Source organism: Myotis brandtii, unplaced genomic scaffold (assembly GCF_000412655.1).
Source record: "Myotis brandtii unplaced genomic scaffold, ASM41265v1 scaffold463, whole genome shotgun sequence".
NCBI lineage: Eukaryota > Metazoa > Chordata > Mammalia > Chiroptera > Vespertilionidae > Myotis > Myotis brandtii.
The window spans coordinates 2,279,693-2,290,536 of record NW_005367694.1 but is presented as its reverse complement, the minus strand read 5'-3'; the positions used below and the strand labels follow the sequence as shown (position 1 = coordinate 2,290,536).

General features: G+C 50.4%; 1 protein-coding gene and 1 long non-coding RNA gene across 8 annotated transcripts in view; one reads left to right on the top strand and one right to left on the bottom strand.

The window, feature by feature from the left end:
- ZNF74 (zinc finger protein 74) overlaps window positions 1–7,675 on the top strand; it is a 10,063-nt gene extending 2,388 nt beyond the window's left edge. Inside the window, exons 3-6 of one of the 7 annotated variants that reach the window (XM_014547125.1) lie at window positions 2,623–2,749; window positions 3,164–3,262; window positions 5,064–5,231; window positions 5,382–7,675. In XM_014547125.1, coding sequence (XP_014402611.1) covers window positions 2,623–2,749; window positions 3,164–3,262; window positions 5,064–5,231; window positions 5,382–6,739 — 1,752 coding nt within the window. In that variant the 3' untranslated portion in view covers window positions 6,740–7,675. Of the gene's footprint in view, window positions 1–2,264; window positions 2,283–2,567; window positions 2,750–3,163; window positions 3,263–5,063 lie in introns of those variants that run through there. The other 6 variants (XM_005875524.2, XM_014547127.1, XM_005875522.2 and 3 more) reach the window with 6 other exon arrangements.
- A 153-nt stretch (window positions 7,676–7,828) lies between these two features.
- On the bottom strand, window positions 7,829–9,491 carry LOC106727675. The gene is made up of 2 exons (XR_001363909.1): window positions 9,027–9,491; window positions 7,829–8,275 (listed from the first exon to the last, which is right to left on the bottom strand). It is a non-coding gene; the product is annotated as an uncharacterized LOC106727675 (long non-coding RNA).
- Window positions 9,492–10,844: the final 1,353 nt, after the last annotated feature.

The window sequence follows — 10,844 nt, the reverse complement described above, 5'->3', positions numbered from 1 at the left end:
CAGGTACAGTGCGATTGAAACTTCGTGGCCCATGCGCAGAAGTCGGTATTTTGTGGAAGAGCCACACTCAAGGGGCCAAAGAGCCGCATGTGGCTCGCGAGTCGCAGTTTGCCGACCACTGCTCTAGAGGATTGACTTTTTTAGGATTTTGTGATTCTGTTAACCTCCCACTTGAAAGAGGTGAGGTCTGATTACTGACAGGTAGAAATAGCTACCAAACGCGTATTGTGAGATGTGCCCAGCTTCTGTAATGTTTTGGAATGTTCTGTAATTCTGTAAAATACTCAAGAGACATGACAATCAAATGCAATACATGATTCTCAATGCCTCACAGATCCAAAAATTCCATCAAAGGCAGTTTGGGACAGTTGAGGAAATTTGAAAATGGATTGATTGTATCTTAGGTCATATTGTATCAATATTAATTTTTTGGGGTGTGATGCTGGCACTGTGATTGTGTAATAGAATATCCTTAGGAGATGCCAGGCTGATGTGGCTCAGTGGTTAAGCGTTAACCCATGAACTAAGAGGTCACTGGTTCAGTTCCGGGTCAGGACACATGCCTGGGTTGCAGGCTCAGTCCCATTGCGGGGGGGAGGCGGGGGGTAGTACAGGAGGTAGCGAATTGATGATGTTTCTCTCTCATTGATGTTTCTCTCCATCCCTCTCTTTTCCTCTCTAAAAATCAATAAAGGGGGAAATTTTTTTTTTAAGAGAAGTTACTGGTTAGGGCAGTATGCTGATTTCTTAAGGTTGAATCTTGGATATTGATTTGACACTCTTCTCTCCGCATACAGCATCCATTGCTAGAAATTTCCCTCTAAGCACTGCCTTGGGTACATCCCACAAATTTTATGTTGCATTTTTATTTTTAGTTCAAAATAGTTGTGATTTCTTCTTTAGCGGTGCATTTTTTAGTAGCGTGTTGTTTAGTTTCCAAACATTTGGGGGATTTTCCGATGTCTTTTTATGATGGATTTCTCATTTCATTCTGTGGTAGTCAGAAAAGGAACTTTGCATAATTTGAATTCTTTCAAATGTACTAAGACCTATTTTATTGCCCAGAATGTGTTTTATCTTGGTAAATGTTCTGTGTGCACTTGAATATGTATTCTGCCCTGGCCGTGAAGCTCATTGGTTAGAGCATCATCCTGATCCGTCAAGACTGTGGGTTCAATCCCTGTCAGGGCACATACAAGAAAGCAACCAACGAATGTGAAAATAAGTGGAACAACAAACCAATATTTCTCTCTTTCTCCCCCCCCCCCATCACCTCTCTCTAAAATCAACAAATAAAGTAAAAAGTATAAGCCACTTTTATTTTTTTTACTTTTATTTTTTAAATGAGTTTTTATTGATTTCAGAGAGGAAGGGAGAGGGAGAGAGAGAGAGAAACATCAATGATGAGAGAGAACCATGGATCAGCTGCCTCCTGCACGCCCCACACAGGATGGAGCCTGCAACCCAGGCATGTGCCCTGACCGGGAATCGACCCCGGGCCCTTTCAGTCCGCAGGCCGACGCTCTATCCACTGAGCCAAACAGGCCAGGGCTTTGAGCCACTTTTAGAACTAAAGGTCAAACCCCTGTGACCCCAGAGGGGTCCCCACTTTTGCTGACTACCTGGTAAGCTCCTGGTAGGGTTGAGGCCTCTTCTCAAGGCTGACAGTCTGCACCCCTCGCCTGACTTGGGTGCTGATGTGGATCCAGAGCTTCTCGAGGAGTCTGGTGCCCCCCGGGAGCTTGGCCCCACACCAGACACTCCCCAGCAAATGCTTAAAGGTGGGAACCAGACTTCCCTCCTTGGTTTATTCTTCGCTCTTATGTTTAACGTAACTACATCCCAGCTGCGTACGGGAAAGCCAGGCGGCCATGGCACCAGCATCTTGAAAAAGAGCAGTTAGTCTGCTGCCTGAGGGCAGAGCTGTGGCGGCCTTGAGAGCTTATTGTCTGACCCGGTGGGTTGCGGGGGAGGGTGGGGAGCATGAGTGTGGAGGCTGTTAGGGGCCACAGCTGGAGGCTCAGGGCGGATGAGGAGCCCTGGGTGGTAGAAGCCTAGGATTTGAGGGCTCCAGTACTGGTGGAGTCATTAGGGGCATTTGTGACACTTGGAACCAGAGTGACCGGCTTTGGAGGAGGGATGGGCCAGGACTCAGGCCTGGGAGGGCAGGGAGCAGAGGTCAGCAGGAAGGAGGGAGGGGCAGGCAGGACATACATGGAATGGCTCTTTGGTCTCAGGCTCGGAACTTGCTGACAAGCACAGGGTCAGGGCCTTTGGCAGCGGTGAGATTTGCGCGGGGTTTCTGGGTTCTTTGTGTTATTCTTTCAAGTTCTCTAAGTTTGACATTCTTACCCAGAACTCCTCACAGCAGCTTTCTGTCCGTCGTGGCAGGCACAGGGGCTGCCCAGTTAGCCGGGCCTTTCGGGTCCAGAAAGCCGGGTCCAGATAGCGATTCCTGGCCCAGCTGTGGTGTGTACGTGGGGCTGTATGACAGATGGCGTCTAAGCACAACCTTCCAGGCTTGGGAGAAGGTCACCAGGGTTAACCGTTAATTCCCTTGGAAGCAGGAACCCAGTCGGAATCCCTCCCGCCCTGGGTGACTGAGAATGTGTGTCATCCCAGGAATCGGTGACTTTCAGGGATGTGGCCGTAGACTTCACCCAGGAGGAGTGGGGGCAGCTGGACTCTCCTCAGAGGGCCCTGTACCGGGACGTGATGCTGGAGAACTACCAGAACCTTCTCGCCCTGGGTAAGAGGCTCCCGAGGCTCGGAGTCTGTGGTGTGGGCACACACCTCAGGTACTACTGAGTCCCCTTCTGCACCAGCCTGGCGTGGGGGGTGGGCTCTGTGGTGCGACTGGCATCCGTGCCTTGGAGGTGTGGCTGGACACAGGCGAGCCAGAACGAGAGGGAGAGGGTGGATAGGGTTCTGGAAGCCCAACCTGCCCTGGACTTTCCAAGGGAGATTGGGGGGGTGGGGGAGAATACCCATGGGTTCCTCAGCATGCATGCCTCAATTTGGGTTCCCATTCTGCGACCCCCATCCTCGGGGACGGCACACAGCGCTCAGTGCCAGCTCCTGCTGTTCCGGGGGCTCTCCTGTCCTATCGCTGGTTCTGGAGAGAGAGCTGCAGCCCACAGCCATGCCGCTTCCCCCCCACAAGCAGGGCCTCCGGTCTGTAAGCCAGAAGTGATCTCCCATCTGGAACGAGGCGAAGAGCCATGGCAGGTGCCCAGAGAAGTCCCAGGAGGGGCTCGTCCAGGTGAGAGGGGGGTGCAATGGAAGGATGTGGAGCCCCCGCCCCCAGCACCCCTCCTACCCACCATGTGGCCCTCCCATCACAGCCCTTTTCCTTCCACAGTCCACTGCCCCAGCTCCACCTGCACCTGCTCAGTGCCCCTTCTAGAACCCTCCCTCTTCCCTCCCTTCCACACACACATTGAGCACTGGCTGTGTGCCAGACACGGTTCTGGGAATATAGCAAGAAAACGGGCAAAGACATCTGTCTTCTGTTGGCAGGAGACAGCAGTAATTTTTTTTAATATATTTTATTGATTTCTTACAGAGAGGAAGGGAGAGAGATAGAGAGTTAGAAACATCAATGAGAGAGAAACATCGATCAGCTGCCTCCTGCACATTCCCTACTGGGTATGTGCCCACAACCAAGGTACATGCCCTTGACCGGAATCAAACCCGGGACCCTTGAGTCCACAGGCTGACGCTCTATCCACTGAGCCAAACCGGTTAGGCCAGGGGTGGGCAAGCTTTTTGACTCGAGGGCCACAATGGGTTCTTAAACTGGACCGGAGGGCTGGAACAAAAGCATGGATGGAGTGTTTGTGTGAACTAATATAAATTCAAAGTAAACATCATTACATAAAAGGGTACGGTCTTTTTTTTTTTTTTTTTTTTATTTTTATTCATTTCAAACGGGCCGGATTCGGCCCGCAGGCCGTAGTTTGCCCACGGCTGGGTTAGGCAGTAATTTTTTTCTTTTTTTAAAAAATATATTTGTATTGATTTCAGAGAGGGAGTGGTGGGGGAGTTCTTTTTCCCCTCTGAAACAAGGGACATTTAAGTTTTTCTTTTTCTTTTTTTTAGGGTATGAAGTAAGTGAGTCTCTTTTTTTAATTTATTAACTTGAGAAACATCAATTTATTGTTCCACCAATTTTTATTGGTTTCAGAGAGGAAGGGAGAGGGAGAGATAGAAACATCAATGATGAGAGAGAATTATTGATCGGCTGCCTCCTGTACACCCCACACTGGGGATTGAGCCTGCAACCTGGGCATGTGCCCTGACCGGGAATTGAACCATGACCCCTGGTTCATAGGTCAACACTCAACCACTGAGCCACGCCAGCCAAGCTGTTGTTCCACTTATTGATGGATTCATTGGTTGTTTCTTGTAGGTGCCTGACCAGAATCGAACCCACAACCTTGGCATATTGGGACGAGACTCTAACCAACCGCCCAGGGCGGGACATTTTAAATTTATGGTTTTTGGACTTGTATTTATCCCAGCCAGCACTGACCTGGTTCTGACACACAACAGTCTCTCAGTAGATGCTTCAATAAGTGAATCGTAGCCCTAGCTGGTTGGCTCAGTGGGTGGAACATTAGCCTGTGGACTGAAGGGTCCTCGGTTCGATTCCAGTCAAGGGCACAAGCCCGGGTTGCGGGCTTGATCCCCAGTGAGGGGTGTGCAGGAGGCAGCCGAGCAATGATTTTCTCTCATCATTGATGTTTCTATCTTGCTCTCCCTCTCCCTTCCTCTCTGAAGTCAACAAAAAAATACATTTTTAAAAAAGTGAATCATATCCATGACCCTTGACCCCCTGGCTCTTTTTGGAATTTCCTTTGGGGGTCTCCTTTCCCTGTTTCTTCTCTGCCCTTCTTACCAGCTAGTTTGCCTGTCCCACCCTGCATGTGCCCCTCCCACCTGTGCTCTTGAGCGCCCTCTGTCGGTCTCTGCTCTTTTCTATGCTTCTCTGCGCCTCCAGGCCCCAGTGCCAGTGCCACTCCTCGCCTGCTTACAGAAAACTGCGTTTCCGCTTCTTGCAGAGCGGGAGCCCCGGCCTGAGGTGAAGGAGCAGTGTCAGCAGCAGGGTAGCCACAAGGAAGAGCCAGCACAGGAGTCGGTGGTGGAGGGGCCGCTGAGGTCCTGTCTCCACAGCCTCGGCCCAGGCGATGGGTGGGCCTGGGAGGGCCCCGCGGCTGCTCTGTCGAGAGGTGAGGCTGTGCTCTGGAGGTGCGGGCCCCCCGGCTGTGGGGAGAGTTCCACAGAGGAGCAGCGGCAGGGACACGGGGCGTCTGCGGGGGCTTTGCCCCTCGGGTGCCCCCTCTCCACCCAGCAGAGCACAGGGACTCTCATTCCTGCAGAGCGAGGGTCTCCTCACAGACGCACCGAGAATCGCCAGTCCCGGGAGGCTGTCTCCCAGCACCCGAGGCTGTCACCCGGCACGGGGAGAAACGGCTGCCAGGCCAGTGAACACAGGAAGCCCCCCGCCCACAGGCCTCCGAGCGCGGGGGCCGGGGAGGGTCTCTTCGCGTGTGGCCAGTGCGGGAAGGCCTTCCACCAGAGCTCGTCCCTCAGCCTGCACCAGCGCTGGCACGCCCGGGAGAAGGCCTACAGGTGTAGCGAGTGCGGCAAGGCCTTCACCTGGAGGACCAACCTCCTGGAGCACCAGAGGATCCACACCGGGGAGAAGCCCTTCCTGTGCGGCGAGTGCGGGAAGGCCTTCAGCTGCCACTCGTCGCTGAACGTGCACCACCGGACGCACACCGGCGAGCGGCCCTACAAGTGCACGGGCTGCGAGAAGGCCTTCAGCTGCAGCTCGCTGCTCAGCATGCACCGCAGGGTGCACACCGGGGAGAAGCCCTACAAGTGCGGCGAGTGCGGGAAGGCCTTCAACCAGAGGACGCACCTGACCCGGCACCACCGGATCCACACGGGGGAGAAGCCGTACAAGTGCGGCGAGTGCGGGAAGGCCTTCACGTGCCACTCATCCCTGACCGTGCACGAGAAAATCCACAACGGCGACAAGCCCTTCAAATGCAGCGACTGCGCGAAGGCCTTCAACAACCGCTCGCGCCTCACCCTCCACCAGAGGATCCACACGGGCGAGAAGCCCTTCAAGTGCGGGGACTGCGGAAAGGGCTTCATCTGCCACTCCTACCTGGTCGTGCACCAGCGGATCCACAGCGGGGAGAAGCCCTTCAAGTGCAACGAGTGTGGCAAAGCCTTCAGCTCCCACTCCTACCTCATCGTGCACCAGCGGGTCCACACGGGCGAGAAGCCGTTCGACTGCAGTCGGTGCTGGAAGGCCTTCAGCTGCCAGTCGTCCCTCATCGTGCACCAGCGGATCCACACGGGCGAGAAGCCCTATAAGTGCGGCCAGTGCGGCCGGGCCTTCAGCCAGAATCACTGTCTCATTAAACATCAGAAAACCCACTCTGGGGAGAAGCCGTTTAAATGTAACGAATGTGGCGAAGCGTTCAGCTGGAGCACCCACCTTGCTGAGCACCAGAGGACACACCGCGAAGACAAGCCCTTTGCCATCCAGCTCAACAAGCATCTGCTGAGCACGTACTGTGTTCCCAGCGGCCTGCTGGGTGCCGGCGGCGTGGGTGTGAGTGGCTTGGACCCCGTAAACTCACTGGACGTGGCAGAGCTCCTGTGTGTGGTTCAGCCCTCCGCCAGCAGGAACTTGCCCCTGGGCAGCAAACCTGGGAAGTAACATGGTGTGCTTGTCACCTGGCCGCTTCCCCGGGGAACGGGGAGCACGGGGACTCCTGTATGTGCCGCAGCAGACCCCTCCCAGGAGCGGCCTCCCTCCCGGAGAAGGGATGCCCTGTGGGAGTGGGGTCGATGTCCCGGGGTCCTGCTTCCTCTGATGGGTTTGGGAGTCACTGACCGGGGATTAGATCTTTCCTGCAGATAAAAGGTCTGTCAATCATGTCCTCAGGCTCCTGGCATGACTTAGATCAAGAATTTCATCTGTGGACTGTTATATTCAGAATAATAGGAAGAATTTTTTAAGCCAGAATTATGAACAGTAGTGCCTCCAAGCAAACATTATTGTATTGCTGGCGAGGAGGATACTCTTAGAGGCGGGAGTCTGGGGAAAAGCGGGTTTCCTGGACTCACCTCACAAGTGGCTCCACCGCAGAGTCCTTCGTTAGAGGCCGCACCCACGTCCCCGAAGCACAGTCAGCATCAGACGTGCCGGACCTGCAGCTGGGCACCGGGTCCACGGTGGCAGGCGGAGCCCAGTGGTCCGGGGAGGATGGGTGCAGTGTCCTGATAGATGTGCCTAGAAGCGCACCTTCCCCCCAGGCTGGGGCTGCCTGCGGGGCCTCCCCTCACACCACGAGGCTCAGCTCATCAGTGCCACCCCGAGGGAGAAGCCCCTCCCCGGAGACCATCCCCACGTTCCCTGCAGGGACAGGAGGACGGGGTTCATCTGGAATTAACGTTCTTTCTACTCAGTTCTCAGCAAGTACAAGAGGCCTTCTCTGTGACAATACTTGACATTTGTATAGAGCACTCTAGTTTATGAAATGCTTTTTCTAACTTATGGAGGCAAGATAACCACATTTCAGAGAATGTGGAATAAATGAGAGAAAACACCCATAATTCTTAATAAAGCTGCATTTCGCACTTTGATACATTATTTCTGTTTTCATCACTTTAAACCTAGTAGATACGTCATTTTAATCCCCCCTGCCCACCCCCGTTTAGCTGCATAGAATTTTTTTTCCAAGTGACTGCACTGTCTGTGGAGTCATAATTCTAAGTGGAAGCATAGTATTCTATTAGTATACTATGTTGGCTGTTGAGGTTATTTCTATTTTTTCACTATTATAAATCATTCTTCATGGAGCATTTTTGGGTTATACTTTAGCATTTTCCTAGAGTAGATTTCTGGAAGTGAAATTTTTGACATAAAGGAAATGAGTAGCTTAAGGAATCATCTCAGGATGTTTTTGGTTGTGTGTCTGCGAAGTAATGTTTCCTTACCAAGGAACCAATCAGCAGCGCCCGCCAGGTAGGAACGTCCTTGCACGTCATCTGGACACAGGCACTGTTCAGAGTGGACGTCAGACGGTCTTTGTTCAGGGCACGGTGACAACACGGCGATGAGCCTGGGTACCTGTGTGCCATCGCCTGCCTCCGAGTGTCTGTGAGCTGGCCTGGCGTCGTGCGGTCCCCGGGGACACCTGGCAGTCACGGGCCCTTCTCCGTGACAAATAGGAAAAGTTCTACATCACATCTGCATCGGGAAAACACAAATAACAGTCTAGGCTTGATTCATGATTATCATCCTAATTTTTCTCTTTCTTTTTATTTTTTTATTTTTTATTTTTTATTATTTTTGCTGCCTCCTGCACATCTCCTACTGGGGATATGCCCGCAACCAAGTTACATGCCCTTGACCGGAATCGAACCTGGGACCTTTCAGTCCGCAGGCCGACGCTCTATCCACTGAGCCAAACCGGTTTCGGCTTTTCTCTTTCTTTTTAAAAGAAACAAAACCTTCTTCATGGGCCCTGGGCCCTGTGTCTACTGTGTGCCCTGAAGTGCCAGTTGTTTAGTATATGGGCACCATAGCAAGCGCACGATCGCCTCACTTGTCGTATTTGGCATTTTGATACATTACAATGTTATTCATTTTTTTCTACCTTCTCCCCCTTTCATATGAATTGTTTATTCCTATCTTTTGTCCACTATTTCATTCTTTGTTTTTTTAATATATATATACATATTAATATATACACACTCGTATATATCACCTTAGCACATACATTTTCTATCTTTGTTACTGCATTTTTTTATGTACAGAGGTTTTTAAATTCTGTATAATAAGGTCTATTAGATTTTTTTCCTTTCTGTTTCTCTTTGGCTCTTAGAAAGCCTCTTAAGTCTATTTTTGGTTCAATATTTTATATTTATCTTTTAACCCTCTATCTATTTGGGATATAAAATTTAAGGTCCCTGCATCGTTGTTGAATTGCATTCCTCACCGTTCACAGGCCTGTCTTTCCTTTGATTGTAGCTCCATACTTCACTTGAACATCCACATCTTCAGCAGCTTTTAAAAGATCTTGTTTTATCTGTTCCTCCAGGTGACCCAGGTATCATTTCCTCAGAACTTAACTTCTTCACTCCCCTGCATATGTCATTGGGATTTTGATTAGAATTGACTAGTTTGTGAAAAATGAAGTTCCATGTAATACGGTCTTCACATAAAAGAATGTGGTAGATAACGTCATTCAAATCTACCTCTAACCATCAGAGAAATTTTAGTTTTCTACATAAGTGTTCTCACATTTATTCTTAAGTTCATTCTGATTTTGAGGGGTTTGTAAATTAGGAATTTTTGTTTTAAGATATATAGGACCAGTGTTGATTATATATATCTTCTTGTGTATTTATTTTATACCTAACAACTTTATGGAGTTACTCTAAGGCAGCGGTTCTCAACCTGTGGGTCGCGACCCCTTTGGCGGTCGAACGACCCTTTCACAGGGGTCGCCTAAGACCATCCTGCATATCAGATATTTACATTACAATTCATAACAGTAGCAACATTACAGTTATGAAGTAGCAATGAAAATAATTTTATGGTTGGGTCACAACATGAGGAACTCTATTTAAAGGGCCAGAAGGTTGAGAACCACTGCTCTAAGGTCTCTAACAGCTTCTCAGTTTATTGGGTTTTCTAGGTAAACAGTCGTATCAGTTGGAAATAAAAAGCTTGCCTCTCCTTTCCATATAGGGAGCCTGTTACTTCATTTTTTCTTAAAACCCACATTGGGCTAGGGCCGGGTGGCTCAGTTGGTTAAAGCATCATCCCAATACACCAAGGTTGTAGGTTCCATCCCTGGTCAGAGCACATACAAGAATCGAACAATAAATGCATAAAAAAGTGGAACAACAAATGCTGTTTCTCTATCAAATCAATTAAAAAAAAACCTGCCCTAACCGGTTTGGCTCAGTGGATAGAGCGTCAGCCTGCGGACTGAAAGGTCCCAGGTTCGATTCCAGTCAAGGGCATGTACCTTGGTTGCGGGCACATCCCCAGTAGGGGGTGTGCAGGAGGCAGCTGATCGATGTTTCTCTCTCATCGATGTTTCTAACTATCCCTCTCCCCTCCTCTCTGTAAAAAATCAATAAAATATATATTTTTAAAAACTTTAAGAAAAAACACACGCACATTGGCCAGCACTTCCAGAGCATCACTGTATTAGGGACAGTGGTCATCTGAGGTAGATGTGCGTCCATCAGAACATTTGGCCTCTAAGACGCAGTTGTAGCTGGGGTGGTCGCACGGCCCCGTTCTGTCCCATGAGGCTCCAGTGGAGGTCGGCCAGAGATGAAGAAAAAGCCTCTGCTTTCCTGATAGAAATATTATTCCTTCCTCCTTCCTGCCTGAACTTGGATGCAGCGCCCAGAGGTGTGGTAGTCATTTTGCAACCATGGGATGATTGACAGAAGCCACACCTGGTGAAATGGAAAACTAGCAGGATCCTAGGCCTTGGATGGAATTTTTGAGCAACTGTTTCAGCACCGACATTCAGCTCCCTGAGCTCTTGCCGCCTAAGAAAAAGAAACGGCCTCAGTCCGCACAGCTGCTGCCCTCCTCACTGGCACAGCACCCGGTGTTCATTCTGACCTGAGGGAAACAGAGCTAGTATTTCACTATTCGGAGAATGCCAGCCCCTGGCCCTGTTTACATTAGTGAATTACCTTTATAGGCCCCGTTTGCTAAAATAATTTTAAAAATACATATATATTTCCAGCCCTGACCAGTTTGGCTCAGTGGATAGAGCATCGGCCTG